Source organism: Lepidochelys kempii, chromosome 1, assembly GCF_965140285.1.
Source record: "Lepidochelys kempii isolate rLepKem1 chromosome 1, rLepKem1.hap1, whole genome shotgun sequence".
Taxonomy (NCBI): Eukaryota; Metazoa; Chordata; order Testudines; family Cheloniidae; genus Lepidochelys; species Lepidochelys kempii.
This window is the reverse complement of record NC_136380.1, coordinates 198,372,608-198,398,618: the sequence shown is the minus strand read 5'-3', so window position 1 is coordinate 198,398,618 and position 26,011 is coordinate 198,372,608. Positions and strand designations below refer to the sequence as shown.

The following is a 26,011-nucleotide window of genomic DNA, read 5'->3' as shown; positions in this document are numbered from 1 at the left end:
TGACTTTGGCCTGAGTTGTTCTCGCAGATCCTCATCTGCCCAATTGGTCTGTTTTAAACAGGAAGAGCAAGAACCTCAAGGAGTTTAATAGTTTGGGTGCACATTTGTTTTAATTACATTAAAATAGAAACCCAAACTGTATTCTATACAAAAATAGCCTTTTAAGCTTTCCATTCCCTTAAGTATCAGAGATCATCCTGTGGACTCCCTTGGTGGGGGCAGTGCTGTTTCCTCAGTTTTCCCATGCCTGGCTCTCTCTCAGCAGTGGTATAAGGGTCTGAACTAATCACTTAATCTCTCTCTGCCTTAAAGTCCCAAATGGCCTGGGACCATTCGCTACAATCTGGCTGGAACGTTTCAAATTGCTTGTTAGTCCACAGTGCCTCTTCTATGGCCGCTTCCCATGGGTCGATTTCATATTTCAAGGTGGGAGTGAGCAGTAGGTCCAGGTGGAGTGAGGTTGCTTCCAGGAGGCCGGTGTGCTGGGGGAGCGCATACTGCTGTTGTCCTTCCCCCCAGGGAAGGATGTGCCTGCGTTCACAGGTGCCCTGCCCTCATTCCCCAGCCCCATGAGGGGCACAGAACAGGGCAGCCTCACACCCCTCTTCTTTGCCCGCAACTCCTGCCCTCCGGAGCAGAGGACGTGGCTGCGCGCAACAGAACTACAACACCCAGCAGGCCCCAGGTGCGATCGTTTCCATTGCGCATGCGCCCTGCCCTCCCCCGTGGGTCTGTCAGCTGAGGCTGGGTTGGCCTGGGGCTGAGATGCTGGCGGCGCGAGGAGCCATGGCCAGTGAGTGACTCTCCCTCGTGGGGCAGGGGGGCCGACTGCGCCGCCCGTGAGTGCGCGTGCGCGGGGTGAGGGGTCTCCAAGAGCAGCTCCCACCCCGGAGGCGCAGGGGCGGGGGCGCTTCCTGTGTGTGCCTGTAATATCGGGTTCCCATCCCCCCGCACGGCCCAGGGGGCTTGGCTGCCTCTGGGAGGGACAATACATGTAAATCTACCTGCTGCCCCCCAGTCTCCTTCCCCCCATGGGGCTCCTGGCTTCCTGCTCCCCCACAGCACCTCCCTCTCTACCCCCTAACCTCTTCCCCCCCCATGGGGCTCCTGGCTTTCTGTGCCCCAACAGCACCTCCCCCCTTTCCCTCCCAACCTCTTCCCCCCCATAGGGCTCCTGGCTTCCTGCTCCCCCACAGCACCTCCCTCTCTACCCCCTAACCTCTTCCCCCCCCATGGGGCTCCTGGCTTTCTGTGCCCCAACAGCACCTCCCCCCTTTCCCTCCCAACCTCTTCCCCCCCATAGGGCTCCTGGCTTTCTGCTCCCCCACAGCACCTCCCTCTCTGCCCCCCAACCTCTTTCCCCTCCATGGGGCTCCTGGCTTTCTGCACCCCAACAGCACCTCCCCCCCTGCCCCCCAACCTCTTCCTCCCCATGGGGATCCTGGCTTTCTGCGCCCTAACAGCACCTTCCCCTCCGCCCCCAAACCTCTTTCTCCTCCATGGGGCTCCTGGCTTTCTGCGCCCCAACAGCATCTGGCTCTCTGCCTGCTTCCCCCACCAACCTCCTTTCCCTCGCCCCCCCATGGGGCTCCTGGCTTCCAGTTCCCACATAGCACCTCCCTCTCTGTCTGCTTCCCCCACCAACCACCTTTCCCTCCTCCCCATGGGGCTACTGGCTTCCGGCTCCAGCTGCCCGATGTGCCCGATCTGTCTCCCAGCCTGCCGTCTTTGGTACTTTTTTCCTCTCCTCTCTTCTCCCCTGGTAGACCACAGTCAGCTATGTGGTGGGAGGGGGAAAGTGGGTCTGAGAGTCTATAATCTACTTGAGTCTCATTGTGTTCTCTTCCTCTCACACCAAGTTCTTATTTTTTACTTTCAGTTGTATGGGATGTTGGATGCTGCCAAAGGCAGGATCCTGAACTAGATCATCTGATAATCTGATCGGGTGTGTTAGATGTTGATAATTTTAAGCCTTCAAACCATTTCACAGACTGTTACACTAAGGTTTGTGAAATATTAAAGGCACACAGGATTAAGCAGGCTTGTGCATTCTGCATTTAGCAACAGAGTGGTAGAAGGTTATTGGGCTATATATTGGTAGTTCTGAACATGAAGTGTTTTCAAAGACTTGGTCTCCAATTTGTTTAGCTTCTGATATTTCATAAAGCTGAAGGATGCTTTGTAGGGATGCAAAGATGAAGCAGGGTTGGCTTGTGCCGGCAGCTGAGCAGTCTGCATACCTGGAGACCTGAATCCATCCCTTATGATTTCTTTTGGTGTATTTTCTGTAGATGCCAAGACATAGAAAATTAATATAATTGTCTGTACTTCTATTAGTCTTCCATCTAAAGATCTTAATATGCTTAAGAACATTAATTTAATTTATGAAGTCTCATAACTCATAGTGAGGTAGGTAAGCTTTATTATCTCCATTTCACAAACTGAGAAACTGAGGGCACAGAAAGGTTAACTCAAGTGACTTGCCCAATGTTTCACAGTTTGGCACTTAAACACCATGCCAGGCTATTCAATTTCTGCACTGTGTACACTCTTGCTCTCTCTGTTATTCTGTCTGAATAACTGAGATTTTGTTGAGGTATAAAGTCTGTTTTTATTTCAGTGAGCAAATTTTCTAAAATTGTTTTCTGAACTTTCAGAGGAAGGGAGAGGAGTTGAGAACGCCACAAATTCTTGCCATTGTTAAACAGACTCTGAGGTCGGATGCATTCCTGTGTGTTTAAAAATTCATTGAAGTTTTATTTACTCAGTAAAACAAATATTAAAACAGCCTCCAGTGTGAACTGTGACATAGTGAGGATTTTATCATTTGCTTGACCTTTAGCACTCATGAGCTTGGCTAGTAATGGGTGACTGAAGGTGAAAGAAGGTCTTTGACTGAAGATATGTTACATTTTACAAGCAGCACAGCTGCAGGTACGCCATGGTAGCATAGACACTTGCTGCAGTGACAGGGTTTTTCTCTTGCTATAGTAAATCCACCCCCTAAGAATTCTTCTGTTGACCTAAGTGTGGGTATGTCTATACTACAAGCATTTCAGTAGCAGCACTGCCTGAGCTCTGCCACTATAGTGTAGATACTTACTATAGCAACAAAAGAGGTTTTTCCATCACTGTAACAAATCCACCTCTCTAAGAGACACCACCTAGGTCAATGGAAAAATTCTTTGGTCAGCCTAACTGCATCTACAGTGGGGGTTAGTTCAACCTAAGTAAGGCCATGTCTATGCTTACAAGCTTACAGCAGTACCAATATAGCTGTGCCGATGTAAGCGCGCATGTGTAGCCATGTTATGCCGATGAGAGCTCTTCCATCGACATAACGCCAGTTCAACGAGAGTGCCTCCCGCCAACATAGCACTGTGCACACGAGCGCTTATTCTGGCAAAATTTATGTCACTCACGGGCGTGTTTTTCACCCCCCTGAGCGACAAAAGTTTTGCCAACATAAGCGCTCGTGTAGACATGGCCTATGTGGCACAGGGGGCCTGAGTGTTGTAGCTAGGTCAACCTAAGTTTTAGGTGTAGACCAGGCCAGTATCTATACCACGGCTTAGGTCAGCTTAACTATGTCTTTCAGGGGTGTCAGTTTTTCACATCTCTGAGCAATGTAGCTAAGATGACCTAAGTTTTAGGTGTAGACCAGGCCTGACTCTTCTTGGCCCAGTCCTCTCTTCTCTGGGACCGGTTTTTGCTCTCTCTCACCTTTTTGAAGTGAGGTTTATCATTGCTCTTTCCTGACCCTGTACTTATCTTCCACAATGGGGATGGAAGGGGTGGGAGGCAGTTCTTTGAGGTATTTTTCTTCTCCCGGTTCTGGTCTATTTCCTTTCAATGTCTATGGGCATTTTTATTGTCAGTAGGCTGGACAAACGTTTTTCTGAAGCCTGAGTTGTTTTTTGCGAATACAGACTAACACGGCTGTTACTCTGAAACCTGAGTTGTTCTGAGACTCAAGCTAATGGTGGAAGGAATTCTAAAGAAAGCTAATGAACTCTGCATAACACTTGATTAAGGACTGGCTTTGTGGAGTGTCTGCTGGACTAGAAAAAAGCACAGTAAATAAAAGTCTGCTAACCCACATCATTCAGAGGACCCTGTTAAGGTGTCATCTAGTAGAAGTTCAAACAAGCACAGTTTTGCTTGCCAACTACACAAACTAACATTGCTGTGTAACTCCTGGGTCAATCTTCTGTCTTGATAGGGGTATAACTGAATTGAAAATGTGTTATCTTTACTGTTAGATATGTTTTTGCATTAATTTTGCCAAGGATGAGAGGGGGAAAGAAAGCCATTAATTTTGTATAAGACTTTGTGCTTAGCCCAAAATATGAGTTCACTATCTCTGTATACAATGCCAGTTCAGTTGACATGTTCCGAAAAGGTAGTTCTTAAGCAGAGGAGGTAGGCTGGGAGGGAAGAAGCAGACTCAGAAGAGACCAATTGTTGTGAAATGGATAGAAAAGACAAGAAAAACACCATTAGGACTGGCATCTGACCACTGCTAAACTGAAAGAGACAAGACAGGTGAGGTAATATCTTTTATTGGACCAACTTCTATTGGTGAGAGAGGCAAGCTTTCAGGCTCCACTGAGCTTTTCTTCAGGTCTGGGAAAGGTACTCTGAGTGTCAGAGCTAAATACAAGGTGGAACAGATTGGTAAGCATAAGAAGTTAACACATGTTGCAAGAAACAATTGCCCACTTCATTTTGAATGATTTCTTGCAATATGTGTAACTTTCCTGTACCTGAAGAAGAGCTCTGTGGCGCTTGAAAGCTTGTCTCTTTCACCAGCAGAAGTTGGTCCAATAAAAGATATTTCCTCACCCACCTTGTATCTCTCATCCTGGGACTGATATGGCTATAGCAACACTGCAAACACTATTAAACTCTCATTTTTGGACTCGTGCACTTAAAAGCTCCCCATTCCTTATACAGGATTTTCCCTGAGAACTTGGACAGAGCGTGGTCCGGTGTTTAGTGGGTTTCCTTCCTACGGGTCTGTCCAGTTTGAATTAACATTTGAGTTTATAGTTGTTAAACTGACGGAAGTCTTGGTGCTGTGCAGCTCCTACCTATTGGAAGAGCTGGTTGCCGCTCACATGCATGACTCCTCTTGGTACAGTGGTATCTCCAGAGGCAGCTGCAGGATCCTCCCCACACTTATTTGGAAGTGGTCTGTGTAGTAATTAAGTACATCAGGATAGGTGCAAATTTTATTATTTGTTCAACTCCTTTTTAAAAGCTCTAATTTATAAGTGTTTTAGCAAAGCTGCATTGGCTAATTATTTGTCTTCTCTGTCTTTAGACTTCCGTCTGGCGCTAATCCAACTTCATGTATCTACTGTCAAATCAGATAATCTGAACAAAGCTTGTGACTTGATAAGAAAAGCAACAGCACAAGGAGCAAAAGTTGTCGCTCTGCCTGTGAGTATTGACCAAATCTCAAACTATTATGCCACACCCCCCCCAGACACCTGTTTTTCTTGGGCCAACTGTGCACTAAAAAGTTAGGTCAACTCAACTATGTTGCTATGGGGTGTGAAAAATCCACCCCCTTGAGCAATGTAGTTAAAGTGACCTAATCCCCAGTGTAGACAGAAGAATTCTCCCGTCGTTGTAGCTACAGCCTCTCTGGAAGATGGGTTAACTTCAGCAATAGGAGAACCCCTCCTATCACTGTAGTGTCCACACTTAAGCACTACAGTGGTGCAGCTGCAGCGGTTTCAGTGTAAACATAGTCTTGAATTGGTCAAGTACTAATTTCTGTCTCATTCCTGGTATGCTAAGGTTCTCTGAAGTAATAGAGTTAAATAATAATGAGCCTTGTTAGGTGTTAATGTCACATGTAAGAAACTTAAGCGTACAACGAGAGTTGGCTGGAACTAGCAGGTCTTCTTTACATGGGGCCAGATTCTGATCTCCATTAAACTAATTTAAATCCAGAGTAACTCCATTAACTTAAATCAATTTACTATGGATTGATAATGGTGTAGTCAAGATGCGAACCTGGACCTTTTTGTTCGTTTCCTTTTCTGTTTTTCTTTTTGTCACTCTGCTGGTGCAGATGTATTATGTGCTGCAGCAGCAGAGAGAGAAGGTGGTTCTCCAAAAGAAGAATATTTCTACACAGGTGGGAGAACATGAGATTCCCATGATTCTGTGCCACATTCCCTTTTGCTTCTCTCTCCAAATGCACGCTCAGAATGAAGAAGTGAAACCAAATGGATTCAGATCTTTCTTGTGGCTCTTTAGTTGCAGAATTTCCTGGCCCTAACATTCATACAAAAAATGCCTTTTAAAACATGAGAGCTGTGTTTGCTCCCAGGAAGAATACACAGTTAAAAATAGGTTTTGAGACTTGCATCCAGCTAGGGAAATGTGTTCTGATCCAGATATTTCACCATCCTATGCTTGAACTCTTTTTTTGTGGTTGATCTCCATGGGCGGGGTCATGATTTCCTTAAAACCTACTAATGGCTCCTGATCTTTCTAATTTGTATCCTCTTACCCGGCCTTTTGCCTTCTTTTGTTCCTCATCTAAGGCCATGTCTATATGTACAGCGCTGCAGCGGCTGTTGCCGATGGGAGAGAGCTCTCCCGTCAGCATAAAAAACCCCATCTCTTTGAGTGGCAGAAGCTATGTCAGTAGGAGAAGCTCTCCCATTGTGCACACAAGCGTTTATGTCAGTGTAACTTACGTCGCTTGGGGGGTAGTTTATTCACACCCCTGATCGACATAAATTATGCCGACATAGGCTGAGTGTGGATATAGCCTAAGGGACAGCACTTGCAGCAGTGACTTTTCTAATGCATCTATGAGCTTTTTTCTCTTACAAGGCCTATGTGTTAATCCTCTGCTGGGCAATGAATGCAGGACTCAACAGTACAAAGTTCTTGGCAGAGTGGACTCTAAATCTAACTTTTTGATTGGAAACGTTTAGCTCTCCTATTATTCGGAGAGTAAGTGTTACAGGCAAACTTCCCTGCTCAGTTGTGCCAATGCAGCTCTCACATAACAAATACGACTTTTGATTTTGCTGTACTTGGCCTCCTACACTGAGTTTACCAAATGTTGGCTAGTTTTGCATGTGTGCAAATGCTAAGACCACCAGATTAATTTCTTTAAAGTGAAGGTGTAAGAGAGCATAGCTCACTGTGGGCTTGTCTTCCCGTACGGTGCTATAGCAGTGTAGCTGGACTGGTGCATCTGCACTGCCATAGCAGTACGTGAAGATGCTACTACATCAGGAGAGCATCTCCTGTTGACAGAGTTAATCCACCTCCCCAAAAGGCAGTAGCTATGTCGATGGGAGAAGCTCTCCTGTTGACATACCACTGTCTATATTGGGGGGGTGGGGGTTAGGTCAGTATAACTACGTCGCTCAAGGGCGTGGATTTTTCACACTCCTGAGCAACGTAGTTCTACCGGTATAGATTTGTTGTGTAGACCTGGCCTTGAATTGCTCATCAGTTGTGTCTGACAATTCCAAAGCACTGTACAAATGTAATTGAATTAAGCCTCATGGTACCACTGGGACGTAGGCAAAACATATTATTCCCTCACCATTTTTTTTTTTTTTTTCATTTTAAACAGATGGGGAAACTGGTACACAGAGAGCTGAAGGGACTGTCTCAGGTTCACATAGTAATTCTGTGCAGAGCTGGGCCCGGCACTGATGGCTGACTCCCGGTCTCGTGCTTACACAGCAAGACCACTTTCATCAGTCCTACACCCCTTCTAGTGGACTTTAGAGCTGCATTGGGCTGTTTGCCACGTGGCATAAAACATTTGACTTTGTGGGGAGAGGGCCACTGTTCTCATTACACATTGACTGCTTGTTAACTTTTTTCCCTTTCAGTCCTGAACAGAGAAATGTCAAGGCCAAAATCAAGTAATAATATTTATAAATAAATATTAAAAATTTAAATACAGCTGCAGCTGTTGCAATTTTGTTACAGCATTGAGTTATTGTATAACCCTATAACTTATCCCATTCTCACCGGTATGTAGCTCCTGTGTTACTCAGCTCCTCATTCTGGTGCTTTGATTCTTGTTGCCCTAGCAGCACTAGTTGGGTTGATAATATCAATATAATAGTAAAGATCTGCTATCCAAGGAGGAATCAGCAATGAGGGAAAAAAGGGTTGGGTTGTACAACAATTAGTCCAGTGTTGGCTCATGGGTTATAAGGCTGGAAGTGACCACTGTGATAATCTAGTCCAGCGTTTTCCAAATTGGGTATCGGGAGTGGGGCATGGACAGACATTTGAATTGCTCTCCACAGTCTCAGCTTTTTTTTTTTTAAAAAGTTAGTCTCTTGAGTCACAGATTGTTAAGGCCAGAAGAGACCACGATGTTCATCTAGTCTGACCACCTACATAGACATAGAACTTCACACAGTGATTCCTGCATGAAGCTACATAATGTGTGAATTTTCTAGATTGGTGACTTCAGCATTCATATATATGTCACAAAATTTTAGAAGGATATTCCAGTCTTGACTTCAAGACCTCAAGTGCTGGAGAATCTAGCACAATCCTTGGGCAGCTTTCCCAGTGATTAATTTACCCTGAGTGTTAAGAATTTGTACCTTGTTTCCAATTTGAATTTTTCTAGTTTCAACTTCCAGTCATTGGAGGTCAAAGGAGAGCAGAAACTTGGTCCAACTAACCAAAGGGTACATAACTCTCTCTCTGGCTGACAGTAAATCTTAGCGATGGACTAAGGACACAGCTTGCTGGGCAAATAGTATTTAACAGATTGCTTTGGAAGGCCTAGAGGAAGGAAAAACACCTTAGAAAATAACTTGTGTTTGTAAAAGCACTCTTTAGAACGTGGGCTATGTACAGCCACAAATTCCACAATGCTGATGGGGTCTTCAACCATAACTTTTCAAACTAGCCACTGGGGGGACCAGATAGCTTAGAGTAACAGTAACAGGAGATGTTTCAGAGTAACAGCCGTGTTAGTCTGTATTCGCAAAAAGAAAAGGAGTACTTGTGGCACCTTAGATACTAACCAATTTATTTGAGGATAAGCTTTCATGAGCTACAGCTCACTTCATTGGATGCATACTGTGGAAAGTTTAGAAGATCTTATATACACACAAAGCATGAAAAAATACCTCCTCCCACCCCACTCTCCTGCTGGTAATAGCTTATCTAAAGTGATCACTCTCCTTACAATGTGTATGATAATCAAGTTGGGCCATTTCCAGAACAAATCCAGGTTTTCTCACACACACCCCCCCCCCCACACACACACACAAACTCACTCTTCTGCTGGAATAGCTTATCTAAAGTGACCACTCTCCTTACAATGTGTATGATAATCAAGGTGGGCCATTTCCAGCACAAATCCAGGGTTTAACAAGAACGTCTTGGGGGGGGGGGTAGGAAAAAACAAGGGGAAATAGGCTGCCTTGCATAATGACTAAGCCACTCCCAGTCTCTATTCAAGCCTAAGTTAATTGTATCCAATTTGCAAATGAATTCCAATTCAGCAGTTTCTCGCTGGAGTCTGGATTTGAAGTTTTTTTGTTTTAAGATAGCGACTTTCATGTCTGTAATCGCGTGACCAGAGAGATTGAAGTGTTCTCTGACTGGTTTATGAATGTTATAATTCTTGACATCTGAGTTGTGTCCATTTACTCTTTTACGTAGACTGTCCAGTTTGACCAATGTACATGGCAGAGGGGCATTGCTGGCACATGATGGCATATATCACATTGGTGGATGTGCAGGTGAACGAGCCTCTGATAGTGTGGCTGATGTTATTAGGCCCTGTGATGGTGTCCCCTGAATAGATATGTGGGCACAATTGGCAACGGGCTTTGTTGCAAGGATAGGTTCCTGGGTTAGTGGCTCTGTTGTGTGGTATGTGGTTGCTGGTTAGTATTTGCTTCAGGTTGGGGGGCTGTTTGTAGGCAAGGACTGGCCTGTCTCCCAAGATTTGTGAGAGTGTTGGGTCATCTTTCAGGATAGGTTGTAGATCCTTAATAATGCGTTGGAGGGGTTTTAGTTGGGGGCTGAAGGTGACAGCTAGTGGCGTTCTGTTATTTTCATTGTTAGGCCTGTCGTGTAGTAGGTGACTTCTGGGAACTCTTCTGGCTCTATCAATCTGTTTCTTCACTTCCACAGGTGCGTATTGTAGTTGTAAGAATGTTTGATAGAGATCTTGTAGGTGTTTGTCTCTGTCTGAGGGGTTGGAGCAAATGCGGTTGTATCGCAGAGCTTGGCTGTAGACGATGGATCGTGTGGTGTGGTCAGGGTGAAAGCTGGAGGCATGTAGGTAGGAATAGCGGTCAGTAGGTTTTCGGTATAGGGTGGTGTTTATGTGACCATCGTTTATTAGCACTGTAGTGTCCAGGAAGTGGATCTCTTGTGTGGACTGGACCAGGCTGAGGTTGATGGTGGGATGGAAATTGTTGAAATCATGGTGGAATTCCTCAAGGGCTTCTTTTCCATGGGTCCAGATGATGAAGATGTCATTGATATAACGCAAGTAGAGTAGGGGCGTTAGGGGATGAGAGCTGAGGAAGCGTTGTTCTAAATCAGCCATAAAAATGTTGGCATATTGTGGGGCCATGCGCGTACCCATAGCAGTGCCGCTGATCTGAAGGTATACATTGTCCCTGTCACGGTTCCTCCCCCACTCTGAACTCTAGGGTACAGAGGTGGGGACCTGCATGAAAAACCTCCTAAGCTTATCTTTACCAGCTTAGGTCAAAACTTCCCCAAGGTACAAAATATTACATCCGTTATCCTTGGACTGGCCGCTACCACCACCAAACTAATACTGGTTACTGGGGAAGAGCTGTTTGGACGCGTCCTTCCCCCCAAAATACTTCCCAAAACCTTGCACCCCACTTCCTGGACAAGGTTTGGTAAAAAGCCTCACCAATTTGCTTAGGTGACTACAGATCCAGACCCTTGGATCTTAAGAACAATGAACAAGCCTCCCAACCCTTGCACCCCCCCTTTCCTGGGAAATGTTGGATAAAAAGCCTCACCAATTTGCATAGGTGACCACAGACCCAAACCCTTGGATCTGAGAACAATGAAAAAGCATTCAGTGTTTTACAAGAAGACTTTTAATAAAAAATAGAAGTAAATAGAAATAAAGAAATCCCCCCTGTAAAATCAGGATGGTAGATATCTTACAGGGTAATTAGATTCAAAAACATAGAGAACCCCTCTAGGCAAAACCTTAAGTTACAAAAAAGATACACAGACAGAAATAGTTATTCTATTCAGCACAATTCTTTTCTCAGCCATTTAAAGAAATCATAATCTAACACATACCTAGCTAGATTACTTACTAAAAGTTCTAAGACTCCATTCCTGTTCTGTCCCCGGCCAAGACGACTACAGACAGACACAGACCCTTTGTTTCTCTCCCTCCTCCCAGCTTTTGAAAGTATCTTGTCTCCTCATTGGTCATTTTGGTCAGGTGCCAGCGAGGTTACCTTTAGCTTCTTAACCCTTTACAGGTGAGAGGAGCTTTCCCCTGGCCAGGAGGGATTTCAAAGGGGTTTACCCTTCCCTTTATATTTATGACAGTCCCCAAATGTAAAATAGTTATGGGTAAGGACAAAGTCACAAAGTTCAGCCACCAGGTTAGCCGTGACATTATCGGGGATAGTGTTCCTGACGGCTTGTAGTCCATCTTTGTGTGGAATGTTGGTGTAGAGAGCTTCTACATCCATAGTGGCCAGGATGGTGTTATCAGGAAGATCACCGATGGATTGTAGTTTCCTCAGGAAGTCAGTGGTGCCTCGAAGGTAGCTGGGAGTGCTGGTAGCGTAGGGCATTTCAACTCAAGGTTGCTGATTCAAATTGTTACCAGATTGGGAAATATGCAGAAATTGTTACCATCTGTTTGGCCTTTGTTAAATGAGCTAGTGGTATCTCTTCAGTTTCCAGTGCAAAATTGTTCACATTAAACGACTATCAGGGTTGGTGCCAATTGTTAATCTTCCTCTGGCCTGTATATTAGCTTATGAGTAACCTCATAGGCCCTCAGATATTATGTTGATGAGGGCCATTTAAGTACCTAGATAGAGAGGTTTCAAAGGCCACACCTTCCAGTAGTGCTTTCAGATTTTAATTTTGTTTCTTTGTTTTCCACTTCTAGGAATGTTTTAACTCTCCCTATAGTACTAAATATTTTCCTGAATATGCAGAGAAAATCCCTGGCGAATCCACGCAGAAGCTCTCAGAAGTTGCAAAAGAGTGTGGCATCTATCTCATTGGAGGTAACTTTTTTTCTTAGTGTTTGTCTTCTGAGTTTAAATTCAGGTCTTAGTTTGGGAGCAGCACAAGCATTGCTTGTTTATTTGTGTAGCTGGATTGTCACTATATGTAATTGTTGGAAATCTGTCTTCTCTTCCTAATAAAGGATCCATTCCAGAGGAGGATGCTGGGAAGTTGTATAACACCTGTACTGTTTTTGGACCTGATGGTGCTATGTTGGCTAAGCACAGAAAGGTAAGAGAAGGTAGAAGCGTTTTGTTATCAGTGGGTTTTTCTTGATTTGGCTGTGGCTGATATTTGGCTGTGTTGTGTAGTAGTGATAGCTGCTTTGTTTTTAAGTCTACATCTAGGTTTCTAAAAGGAAGCCAACATCCACAGACTTCACAAATGAATATGAAGAACAAAAGAGGTAGTAGTTATGAGAATACATTGTGCTGTCATTTCATTATTATATATATGTAGTTTTCATCTGAGGATCTAAAAGAACTTTAAAAGGGGGGGTTAATATATTTGTTTTACAGATGAGGTAGGTGAGGGGCAGAAAGGTTAATTAGCTTGCCCAGTGTGACATGGCAAATCAGTGTTAGAACTAGAGTTCACACTGAAGTCAATGGCAAACTTTCCATTGATTTCAATGGGGGTCAGGATTTTACTCTGCCTCTCATTCCATTGCTCTGTCTATCTACAAACCCATGCTGTCACTATTTTTGCTATTACTATAACTGTTTGTTGTAAATAGATTTTTGGATTAATTTAGCCTTTTTTGTGTTCATAGAAGTTTGGATTTTTATGTTCTTATTCACTATTTGGTGAACAATTACAAAGAGTTTGTCAACAAATTTAATCTGCTGGGTTGTTCGCAAGCTGTTCACTTCCACTCTCTGCTGTCTATGGTGAGCAATAGGTCACCCAAGTCATACTTGTGTATTGTCTGCTCCCTGATTGGATGTTAGAAACTTTCTATACAGGACAATAGCAAATAATAGATCCCCTTGTTTGCACACAGATACCCTGGCTCCCATGAGAATACAAGTGTTTGTCTGAAGAACACCCATTGACCAAACACTTGTGTGAAGAATATCGTTTTCTTATGAATAGTGAATAACAAGAGGCGCACAAACATTGTCACATTGAACAGTAATTCAGAACTTGATTGAATTAGGCACTGTTCAGCTAGGTCTAGTATTCAGCCACTCACCTATTCTGTTGCCCAATACAACATAACTGCTGCACTTGGGCTACCCTGTTAGATGATGTCACTTTAAAGTTATTTTCTTTTCTTCATTATTTTTTTTTGTAGGTGTTGGGAATGTTTGTGTAGTTGGGTTTGTACTGGGAGTTGAAGCTTGTACTGGGCCATTATTTTTTTATTGTTTAATACCTGTGTAGCATAGCACCAAGAGGCCCCCCTTTTGCTAGGTAGAGGCAGAGCTGGTCTAAGATTTTTGGGGCAAAAGCCCCAGTCCTGCAATCACTTGTGCATGTGACTAGTCAGAATGAGTTTGATGGAACTTCTTGACTGTGGAAAGTTACTTGCCTGGGTAAGTTTTGCAGGATCGGGGTTAAGACCATGTTATCATAATTATCCTTCTCTTTGAACCAAGGTCTCAGATTTTACTTACAACTTCAATGTCAGGGTAATTTAAGTGTCTTTTAATATGTACATATCCCTTTGGAAGGTAGCTCATCTAATCTAATCTAGTATAAATGAGTGAGGACAGAAACTAATAAGTATAATTAAATAGAGGAACAGGTTGCCTATGGAGGTTATGGAATCCCCATCTTTGAAGATTTTTAAGAATAAGTTAGACAAACACTTGTTGGGGATGGCTAGGTCAGCAGTTCTCAAACTGGGCTGGGACCCCAAAGTGGGTCATGACCCCCTTTGAATGGGGTCGCCAGGACTGGCTTGGACTTGCTGAGGCCCGGGGCTGAAGCCGGAGCCCCACTGCCCAGGGCCGAAGCCAAAGCCTGAGGACCTCAGCCCTGGGTGGCGGGGCTAAGGTTGCAGGCCCCCTGCCTGGAGCTGAAGCCCTTGAGCTTCAGCTTTGGCCCCCCTGCCTGGAGCAGTGAGGCTCAGGCTTTGCTCCCCTCTCAGAGCAATGGGGCTCGGGTGGACTCAGGCTTCAGTCCCCCCTCCGGGGTTCGTGTAGTAATTTTGTTGTCAGAAAGGGGTCACGGTGCAATGAAGTTTGAGAACCCCTGGCCTAGGTATACTTAATCTGGCCTCAGCATGGAGGGATGGACTAGTCGTCCCTTCTAGCCCTACATTTCTATGATGAACAGAGTAGATAAAATCCTACTGCTATTTCTGAATGACTCTTTTCATGAAGAAATTAGAGAGCCCCAACAGGAGTTCTTTATTATTTGTTATGTCTTTAGCTAGTTTTACATAGTTTCTATTACTGCATCACACCAAAGACTTCATTTTATCTAGTAAGCAGTATTAAAAACTGGCATATGGATTAACTGGTGCACATTGTTTAAAAGGCATAGACGTTTTTTCAAATAGTTTAGGAAATGTATACACAAATCCAGGACAGGCTTTTGCGCTAAAAAATCTTGCCACAGTCCCAAAATACTAATTCAGTCTAAAAGAATATTTGGTTGTGATTCTGATAAGGCACTGGTCTAGGATAATAAAATAGGCTAGAGCCGTGGTTCTCAACAAGGGGTATGTGTATCCTTGGGGTTATGCAAAGGTCTTTCGGGAGTACACTCATCTAGATATTTGCCTAGTTTTACAACAGGCTACATAAAAAGAATTAGCAAAGTCAGTACAAACTACAGTTTCATACAATGACTTGTTTGTACCGCTCTATATACCGTACACTGAAATGTAAGTACAATATTTACATTCCAATTGGTTTATTTTATAATTATATGGTAAAATGAGAAAGTAAGCAATTTTTTTGTAGTAGTGTGCTGTGACACTTGTATTTTTATGTCTGATTTTGTAAGCAAGTAGATTTTAAGGGAGGTGAAGCTTGGGGGTACACAAGACAAATCAGACTCCTGAAAGGGGTACAGTCTGGAAAGGTTGAGAGCCACTGGGCTAGAGGATCCATAAGTTTAACATAGGCTCATACACAGTAGGGAGAAATCCTTGTTAATATCATTGTGCTGAATAATTTGTAAGGAGTGTCTTGGGTTATTTTTGAAACAGATTCATTTATTTGACATTAACGTTCCTGGGAAAATCCGGTTCCAGGAGTCAGAAACTCTGAGCCCAGGGGACAGTTTCTCTGTGTTTGATACTCGTGAGTATAAGAGAATCAGTTATCTTTCTAATGGGCCCTAATAAAATGACTGCAACCACCATCTTGACATTGTTTTACCGTAGCAGTAGTATTTATGTCAAAGTGTGCTACGCATTTGACAAACAGAGGAAGATAGAGAGTGCATTTTTCAAAAGCATCAAAGTCCTGTTATCAAATTAAGGAGCCTATCTCATTGGGAGTCAATGGGACTTAGGCTCCTAAATCTCCCAGATACTTATTGAAAAGTTTACCCATAGTCAAATCTATGATTTAAAAAGACAAAGACAGAGGGTGGTGGAAAGAGCTGCAACATCCAAACAAAATGATCTGAGCAGCGATAGACATGTATCATGTTGGTTCCATTCATTAAAGAAGATGGTTGTAATATTGTGTAACTAGAAGTCTTATACTTTAGTTGAACAAAAGGGTGAATTCTGTTTTTGTAGGGCCTCGTTTGGAGTGTTACACATGCCATGATCTGTATTTATAAATACAGTGGTATCTCACAGGAGTGATGTTGGTTTGTGGAGCCCTGGCTTTGCTCTTGTGGTTTGGAGTTCTGGTTCCATAATTCCCAGTTGCCTGTTCACAGATGGTGCCTAGACTACTGTAAGATTTCCTCTCCAATTGGAATGGAAAGAATGAGAAAAGTAATTACTGAAGCAGCTTTTCTGTGAGTGCTCAGTATTTCCATAGCACATACTGGCAGTTTACAAAATTAGTTTGAACAATGGAATCATTTTATTTAGGTCGTTTATATGGGCCTCATTACGCCCAAAAGTTGTCTTTGAAAAAAATAAACAAAGTGTTGGACTAGAGCTGACAAATTATATCCTGTGAGGATGGCATGGTAGTGGAGATTTCAAATTTTCAGCTAACATAGCAGAAAGTCCCATGTGATTTGTTTTATATCCACTCCCAAGATGACTTGCTGCCTTAGGTGATGCTTGCACTTGCTATAATCCCCACCAAAATTACCCTGTCCCATTAACTGAGCTCTCTCCAAATTATCAAATATCCCTTGGGCTGTGGTCATCTTCTTGCAACACAATGGGTTGTGTATGGGAGAAATCTCTTAGCAACAACTTTGTTGTTGTTTCAGTGCATGTAGTTTGTGTTTTTTCTTTCCCATCTGTGTGCGTCATTGAGAAGTTGATCAATAATTTTTGAGAAGATACCTATAAAACCAGACAGAGACATAACATGACAAGCTTTTAGTGGATATAGCTGCTTGATAAGGCAGATGTGACAGGGACTTCTTTCTATTCCCTAAAATAACTAACAATATCCACATTTTAAAAAAGAAAATTCTCAGACTGGTGCACTTTCTTGGGTAACACTTGCAGAAATTCACTGCAGGTACAGTGGTTGCAGATAAGAAAACACATGTCTAAAATCAGTGCACGTTTTTTGTGGTGGAAAGTATTGTACAAGAGCTTTCGTGATTGATGGATGAAGACCTGAGATTCCCTTCCTGCATTCAGCATGACAGTGACTTCTGTTTTGTGTCTCTTCTGTTTTGGGAACAGCATACTGTAAAGTGGGACTGGGGATCTGCTATGACATCCGATTTGCTGAGCTTGCTCAGATCTACGCACAGAAAGGTGAGGAAGTGTTGCTGAGTAAACTTGCCCAGATTTTGTACAGCAGAGGCTTGCCATTAATTGAGAGGTGACCCATCCATACAGAACTGTTTCAGAAAAAGTGTTTCTTGCTGTTCAATACACAGCTGCATACATAGGGTCAGACCCCATGATTATCCACAAACTGCATAGATAGCATCAGGAATAGCGCTCATGAGGTTCTGGTCCAAAAATACAGCTATCTGCTTGGCTAGTCAAAGGAGCAGTGTCTCTCATTGAGACAGTAGGGAGGCTCTGGTCCTACATGAATACATCAGAATATCAAAGATTGATGCATGCACCTATCCCTGTGAGCCAGTGCACAAAAGTATTCCCTGTGGTTTACTTGGTATAAGTGCATATACATACCCCTTTGTGGAGGTTCTGCATATTCTAACCTGTTAGGGATACTGATGTCTTTAAGTAAATACATTCAAAGGAACTTCCTCTCCTTTCCTCTTCTCTCCCAGCCCAGCCACACTGTCCCCACCCCCCCCGGCTATGTGCCAGGGTTGATTCCCAGGCACTCAGCTACTGGGGAGGATGGAAAGTTCCTGACTTAAGGGAAGCAGGACAAATCAGGACTCTTAGGAGGAACTGGTCCTGCTTTACCTCCCCGCATGCTGCAAACTACCCTCCAAAAGCCAGATTTGGGGGAGGGGAGTGAAAGGACTGCATGGCTCATGACATAAAAGGGATGATGCACATCTTCATATAATGGTCTCTCTTCCCTTTCTTGCATGCTTTGATGAGCAGTGAAATAGTTAATAATGTTGCCATTTTAAAATGTTAGTACTGGGTTTCAGAATCATTGACCCATTGAGATAAATCAGGCTGTTCATGTCTCTGGGCTGTCACTTTAGGCTGTCTGCAGAGTCCAAGCATCTGATATTTGCTGCACAATATGAAGGTTTTCTTCACAACCATAAGGAGAAGAGACTTTCTCCTCTTTAAGGGAGAACTTAGATTCTGGAGAACAAGATGGCAGCTGCAACAGAAAGATACCAGTTCACTGAGTCACAGTGAACTGGACCAATTCCTCCCTGGCCTGGCTTTTGAAAGGGATGTGGAGGAAACAGGTCACATGAAGAGGTGAGGCTAAAGAGGAATAGTCCTGGATCTTGAGGTTGCCAGGGTGGGGAGGCACTGAGTTTAGCTGAGAGGATCCTGTACAGGAAATCTGAAGAGGACAATATTCTATCCTTGGAGGAAAGCACATCTGTTATAATATCTGGGGAGTGCTCCCAGAGGATGATAGGCAGCAAGCCTGCTGCCAGGCTGCTGTGAAGAGTCAATACCCCCTACACTTCCCAACTGTGTCATGGCTTTTAGCTGACTTGTCCTGTCTTTAATTACATTCATGCAACTTACAAACTTTAGACAATGTAGAAGTTAAAGGCCAGTGACCTACAAAGCATTTTAAAAATGAGAAAATATATCACTCCACGGTGACTGCAGCTGATGGAAGAACGTTGGGCCTTGTGCTACATACAGGAGAGAACTGGGTTTGTTAACAAGTCATGACAGCTGGGATCAGCCCTAGTAGTCCACATTTCTCTAGTGCCTTCCCTCTGAGGGTCTCAAAATACTTTCAAAATATTGATTTGATTTAGCCTCACAGCACACCTGAGAAGATGTATTGCCTACAGATGGGTTAACCAAGGCACGCAGACATTAACTTACTTGCCCAAGACCACACGGGAAGCCTTTAGCTAAGCGAGGACTAAAGCCCTGATTGCCTGTTGCTCAGACCATCCATCCCTGCCTATTACTTGGCAATAAATATAGCACTGAGCAGCATTGGTTTTGAGTGTCTAAACACCAGCTGCCCTCTTTTATTAGAAGGTGGGCCAAGTTTTAATAGCTAAGTACAAGTCAGATTCGTGGTGATCGAAGTGGTCAGGTAGCCTGTGCTGGCTGACTCCTAAAGCCACTACGCTCTTTGACACAACTTACCTGATTGACTGTGCATATTTCAGTGGTGCAGGGAAACTGCAGCTCTGAACTGCGATAACCATGCTTCCCCCATGACCATTCTTTTGTTATCTTATAATACCGAGGCATTCTTTTTTAACCAAGGTTGCCAGCTGCTAGTGTATCCGGGGGCTTTTAATATGACAACTGGACCAGCCCACTGGGAACTGCTGCAAAGAGGACGGTAAGAACTAAATAAAAGCCTTTCCCTCCTCTTCCTGAAAGGGATTGTTGAACTGACTCAGAATTTTGTTTTTAAACTGTATTATTTAATAAACAACTGGGCTTTGGTGTCACATGATTCTTTCTATCCTAACTCCCTTATGTCTGATAGGCCATACACAGCACCAAATCATTCCCACCATCAGTAGGAAAACTCTAATACTTCAGTCGTGATATAAACACCTTTGGGCCAATCTCTCAGATACCAAGCTCTGAGAAAGCACTTTTCATCTGTACACCTCCGAGTGCTTTACACAGAGAGGTAACCCAGATGGGGAAGCTTGAGGCACTGAGAGGGAGAAAGGGGTTAATTCTAAGAGTTGCTTGCTGTGATTTTTCCCAAGATCAAGCTGAGTCAGTGAAAGTCAGGAACAGAACCCATATCTCCTGAATCCCAGCACCGCTTAGTCACTTAGTTGGCATGTTGGCTCCTGTGTTACTGTCTAGATCCTGAAATGTAGGCAGTGGTTGGGATTCAGACTGAGTGTGATTCAACCAGCCATCCCTATTGAGCAAAGGACTTAAACTGGCATTAATGGGAGTTTAAATGCTTTGTGCCATTCAATCTGGTCCACTTGGCGTATAGAGATTTCTCCCATCCTGAGTCTCTGGATTTTTGCCTTGCTGACCTTCATGTTATTTATGGTTTTGGCTATTTTGTATTTCCTAAAATGCAGCAAGATGGAAAATCCACATCACCTCTTTGGCATAATTTTTCCTTCCCTTCTGTTTGTTTTTTTCAAATGCAGCGAATCTGTGGTGTACAAAGATGTGGACAGTAATTTTTTCTTGTCCTTCTTTGAATGCAGAGCGGTTGATAACCAAGTCTACGTGGCTACTGCATCTCCTGCTAGGGATGAGAAAGCATCTTACGTTGCCTGGGGACACAGCACTGTAGTAAACCCATGGTAAATGGAGAAGAATAACTGAATTTTTCTGCTAACCAAACTTTAAGGGATACTGTCAAACTTCTGTCTGAAAATGTTTCTACCTACTCTTAAAAGTATCATCTAAGATTCCTTTAACTGAAAATGACACACAGTTCTCTACTCTATTTTTACCATTAACTTTATGCATCTGACAGCACCTTATGTATAGCCACTTTGCTCTTTGTGGGGGTTTTTCACATAGCAAAAAGGAACGGAGAAACTTAGATAAAATGTGGTTGTAAAAAGACAGAAATTGTCTGGAGAATTCAGAGGTAGGGATTAGGCACCTGGGATTACTTCACCGATAAAAAAACATAGGCTGGATTTCAAGTTGTTCTTGTGTCCATCTAAGGAAATCTGTCATTAGTTTAGTTCCTTAAGCTAATACCCAGCGGAATTGTGAAATAGCCATTAAAAGCAGGATAGTAAGAATATTTAACTTCCTGTGAGCTTGTGCAGCCTTTTTCTAACTAACTGACAGCCAAGTTATATTTTTCCTTTAAGTGTAACAAAAAGACTACAAAAATAAAATTACTGCTCAGTAGAAATATTTTAAAGCTAAAGGGAAGCAAACCTTTTACCGCAATGTGATCATGGCTGCTTAGACCAAACAAACTGGGTTTGGGTGAGTGATCAATATCCAATAACAAATAGGTTTAAAGTTTTCCTCTGAATATAACTGGAGCTGCAGTTGGCCCTTTGAAAGCTTTTTACCTGGATTAAAAACTAATCTCAGTGTATCAAACTCTGCATCATCCACTCTCTAACTAGCTTGATATTTTTAATTTTATTTACAGAGAAGAGAGAAAGATCCAGTTAAAAAACAATTGAGTATATACCATAGTCTTGGGAAGGATAAAACAATATATTCAAGTTGATTATCTCATCACATTCCACAAGAAATCTACTCATTTACGTGACACGATAATTATCTGTATAAGAGTATTAAAAACCAAACCACCATTCAGAAAAGTCGGACTGTGTGCAGAGTATTATGTGGTTAATTCCAAAGCTGAATCACCTTGGGAGCTGTCTACTAGAAACTCCTTAACTAGAGCTTTACAAGGCTTTGGCATCATAATCAAAGAATAAAATGAACTTGATCTTTGAGACAGAATTAGCAGGGTGTAGACCAGATAGCTCAGAGTGTATTCCATAAGCAGCAGTTATTTTCATCGATGAGCCTGAGTAGCTTTGGGTAAAATCAGGAAAAATATGTAACCAAGAATCTTTCTAGGCAATAGTTACCATTTTTCTTCCAAATAATTAACTCCATTCATGTTACTCATCAGCTAGAAAACTGCATTCTAAGTTTTCGTGTAAAGCTGAAACCTGTTTATCTGATTGTTGGTGCCTCAGCCCTTTCACTCAGCACATAGTAATGCCTTTGCAGCTAACAGCAGAGATGGTGAAAAAGAAGTGTCTAGGATCAGTAATGTTTGTTTGTTAATCCGGACTTTAAAATATGCCTGCCTGGCTCCTTGCAATAACACACTAGTAGAATCTGAGATGGGAAGGACTTTTAGCTAGTCAACCCCCAGCATGAGCAGTAGTGCTGGAGTATCAGGGGGCAGCCGTGTTAGTCTGTAGCCACAAAAACAACGAGGAGTCCGGTGGCACCTTAAAGACTAACAAATTTATTTGAGCATAAGCTTTCATGGGTAAAAACCTCACTTCTTCAGATGCCAGTATTGCTGGAGAATATCTGATGCTAAACTGATCCTACAGATAAACTTTGCCTGTGTAGCAAAGACCATTTTTTTCTCCATATAAAGTACTTTTAGATATATAGATTCAATGCTGGTTTGTCTACAGAGGATCCCTTCTTAACAAGAGCTATGTACAGCCTTATTCTACTAGAGAACTTGAACCTTTGAAATGTGAACTCTTTTTTACTTCAGATTGAAGTGGTGCAATGCATTCATGCTAGCCATCCTGTTTTGGTGCTCGCACACATCCATCCACTTGACTCTGTTGCAATGGTATGTTCTTCTAAGTACCTATCCTGCAGCTCCTTAAAGTGGTGGATTGTGGGAGATTGCTTAAGGTCTTGTGCCGTGTCCAGGAGGCTTCTGGGAGTGGGAGATCAAAAACCTGCTGTCTGCTCTGACACTGTAGTGGTGCAGAATGACATAGTGAGGAATACAGGAGTGCTGAGACCTACTCAGGGCAAGTGTTAATCATCAAAGTGCGGATACAATTATGGAGGGGAATCTAATGAGGGGCAGTCTTCATAAAGCACTGCAACTCCCGAATGACTTGCAATGTGTGCATTATGCTTGCTGATTTTTTAAAAAAAATCTTCTGATCCAATTTCTCAGTCTTATTACTTAGATTCATTTTACATGTTTCTCAGTTAAAACCAAGTGCCCGTGGTATGCTCGAATCTGAAAGTGCTGTACAGTAGGGGGAACATTCTACTTTTCAGGCTCCCTCAGTCCCAAGAGAACTTGTGGGTGTGACCATGACCATGTGCTTAGATTAACTCTTAGATTGTATAGTGGGGGGACAGGGACCATCTTTTTGTTCTGTGTTTGTACAACACTCAGCACAATGGGGCCCGGGGGCCCGACAGGCTCCTAGGTGTTCCTGCAGTACAAATACTAAATAAATATTGTTTAATTTTGCAGGGGGGAAGTCATAGCCAAAGCTGGCACTGAGGAAACTGTTATCTACACAGATATAGGTAAGCCACTGGGTTTTTTTTTGTTCTTTCTTCCCCACCAAAAAAAGAGGAAAAGAGAAACTGGAGTCAGTGAGGCTAAACCACAGGTCCCCAAACTGTGGGGTGCGCCCCCCTAGGGGGCACTGAGGGGGCCCAGGCCAGCCACCATGGGGGGCAGGAAGTGCCACCCAGCTCAGCTCCTGGCTCCAGCTGCTGACCCTGCACCCAGGATCCCAGCTGCCAGCCCCAGCCTCAGCCCCCTTACCCCTGTCTGCGTCCCCCTCTCCAAGAGCTGTGGCCCCACAGAATGTGGGGCGGGGAGGGTGAACATGGGGGGACAGGAAGTAAGAAGTTTGGGGACAACTGGGCTAAGCAGACCAAAACCCTCTGTAAGCTGGGCATCCTTGGGCTCATCTGACCCTATGCATTTAGATGTGGTATGTTCAAGTTTTATTTTCCTGTTTCTAAAGCCTTTCTGGTGAAAGGTGAGAGCCTCGTGGCCGGCCCTCAGCTTCAGAAACTGAAGGCTTCTAGTCATTCACAGAAACTGGTATAACACGGGTAGCAGCAATGCCAGACCCTGCCAATCTGCCTCAACACCGACCTGGAAGGCTCTCCTCTAGGGGCAGAGGGAGCTCAGTCTCCATGAGCCATTCAGTCCTTAGCCTCTCTGCCAAGACCACTATATATGGTGCCTAGCCTTATCTGTGCCTTCTGGGGAACAGCTCCGCAACTCGACAGGCAATACAAGCGCTCCCCACTAGGCCTAAGTAGGCCCAGCTATCTCTCTACGAGTTTGGGATAGGCACCCTCCGACTGGCACCCTAGAGTGTCCAGCCCTATCCCCCTGGACACTCGCAGTATTCAGCTTCGCTACTTCCAAAGAAGCAGTGCACCCCAACTTATCAGTTACACCTCCGATCACTGCTCTGCTTAACACACAGCACTTACGTTTGTAGTGAAAACAAGTAAAAGTTTATTTAATGAAGTATAGTGTGCGAGCACAGCAATTGAAGTGGCAGCAGGTTAGAAGTATTGGAAACAAATGGCTACATAGAAAATCATAACACAGATTCTAGAACCTAGACTTACTTAACTGGAGACTTTCCTGTCTTCGAGAGAGCAAAGCTCACGCAAAGTCCTTCCAACATTTTACAGCCTGGGTTGGTTGTGATCTTCCATTCGTGATACAAATCACGCTGCCCGTTTGCTGCCTCGGTGAAGGATCCAGCATGTCTGTTTGCACCCCAGACATATCAGAACAAGCCTTACTGGTAAACCGGATCTCCCCTTTTCCCCCCAACTTATTTTGTAAATTTCCTCCCTTGAAGATTTCACAATCTCTTGATCAGCATTTGGCTCAGTATGCAAATAGGCATCCAGTGTGAGACATATGGTGCTCAATACATACGTGACCAGCGAGAGGGACAAGCATATTACCCCCTGCTTTAAAGAAACCTGTCCTAGACGTGTCACCACCTGGGTACCTGCCTTCCAAACATAATTTTTAATATAGACACAACTCCTTAAGTATTATCTGTCCATGCCTTTTGCAGTGATTATGATGGCTACTGGCTCTGAATGGAAACCCCACAGGCCATCCTTTAGTGAATTATTATGCATATATCTGACCCCAGGGATCCCTGTGAAACTCTCTGCACCATGCCCTCTGCCATTTGGCACCAAGAGATTTTTGGGTCACAGCGTCAGTTGTGATGATGGTTTTTGTGATCTAGCCATTGACCATCCACAAAATGCACAGGCCCAGATTGGTCAAACCCATTCAGACAAGTTCCTGTTTACCTGACTTGTACAAGTCAGATAATGTACATATCTCCTGCCTTGCATAAGCATCAGGCTCTGTGTTTGTGCACGCAAGTCAGGTGTACACAAATGCGTGCAGGTTTGAAAATCTCACTAATCCTTTTTCAGTTCCTCCAGCTCTGGACAGTCCCTTTCTCATGGATGTTTGTGTACAATGTGGTGCACGTGCTTTTTTCCAAGTATCAGTTGGAGTTTGTCTGAACAATTTAACTTTTCACTTTTTACAGACCTGAAGAAGCTTGCAGAAATCCGCCAGCAAATCCCCCTTCATACTCAAAAGCGCTCAGATCTTTACAGCGTAGAGGCAAAGAGAGAGTGAGGCTTCATGCATACAGCTCCATGCTCTTCAAAACTCAGCTTGAGAGCAGCTCCTTTGACATTTGCTTGTATCTTCAGACGGAACAAGACCGTAAAATAATCATTTTCGCAAACTACGACTGACCTTGCATCCAATACCATACTGTTAAGCAAAAAAGCACATGCTGGTCTAATTCTGAAATGAACCCTAAGTGAAGCTGAATAGAGGTGGCTTGTGAGCTGGCTTTTCTCTCCTTTCATACTTTAGCTATTTCCTGGTACTTTACAAAGCCATGAGTTACTGCTGGGGCAGAGACTGGTGACAGACTAGGCTCCCAACTCAGCGATAGCTTTGCATGCAGCTTTTGAACACTGAACCTTGTCTAGCTGAGGAGGAATGCTGGCCAGGACCCTGCACTTTCTGAAAGTGCCATGACGCTTTTAGTTTCTACCCAAACGATTATTGAAGGTTTAGTATCTCAACTGTATTGGATAGGAGTGAGTCCTGCAATGAGGCTTGAACCCACTGTTTTGTGGTCCAGAGGTATGGCTAACACCGCCCCACTGACACATACCGAAGTTATATTTTCTGTATGCAATGATGTAAAATCAAAGGTGTTTCTTCTGTGCCTGTCACTGTCGTATCTAGGCATCAGATTAATAACTGACTTTTCTTCTCCTTCCTTTCTGCCCTGTGCATCCCAGCCCATGCATAGAGGATACCTTCCTACTACCATTTGCTGCTCCTTGGAAGTTCTCTAGCACTTGCCTCTGTCTTCCTGCCTCAGGTTCTCTCTGGAGCCTATTGCTGTCGGCCCTTAGCTGGCTGCAGAGTGGGAGGGAGCTGCCATTTTATGCAGGATCCTTGCAACTGTGTTCAGCATCAGTATTTACCAAGTTAATTTTTGCACTGTTCTTTATATTAAACACACTATTATTCTA

General features: G+C 43.7%; 2 protein-coding genes across 4 annotated transcripts in view; both read left to right on the top strand.

Moving 5' to 3' along the window:
- The window catches only part of TBC1D23 (TBC1 domain family member 23), a 65,155-nt gene extending 59,754 nt beyond the window's left edge, over nucleotides 1-5,401 (top strand). For all 3 annotated transcript variants that reach the window (XM_073307592.2, XM_073307586.2, XM_073307603.2), the window contains one exon: nucleotides 5,327-5,401. The gene's annotated coding sequence lies outside the window, so the exon portion shown is untranslated. The remainder of the gene's footprint in view (nucleotides 1-5,326) is intronic.
- On the top strand, nucleotides 689-26,011 carry NIT2 (nitrilase family member 2). The gene is made up of 10 exons (XM_073307710.1): nucleotides 689-793; nucleotides 5,327-5,445; nucleotides 12,158-12,278; nucleotides 12,422-12,510; nucleotides 15,443-15,536; nucleotides 17,066-17,140; nucleotides 19,238-19,316; nucleotides 20,164-20,262; nucleotides 22,914-22,969; nucleotides 25,000-26,011. Exons 1-10 carry the CDS (start codon nucleotides 766-768, stop codon nucleotides 25,089-25,091), a joined length of 852 nt encoding a protein of 283 aa, XP_073163811.1. The 5' UTR covers nucleotides 689-765; the 3' UTR covers nucleotides 25,092-26,011.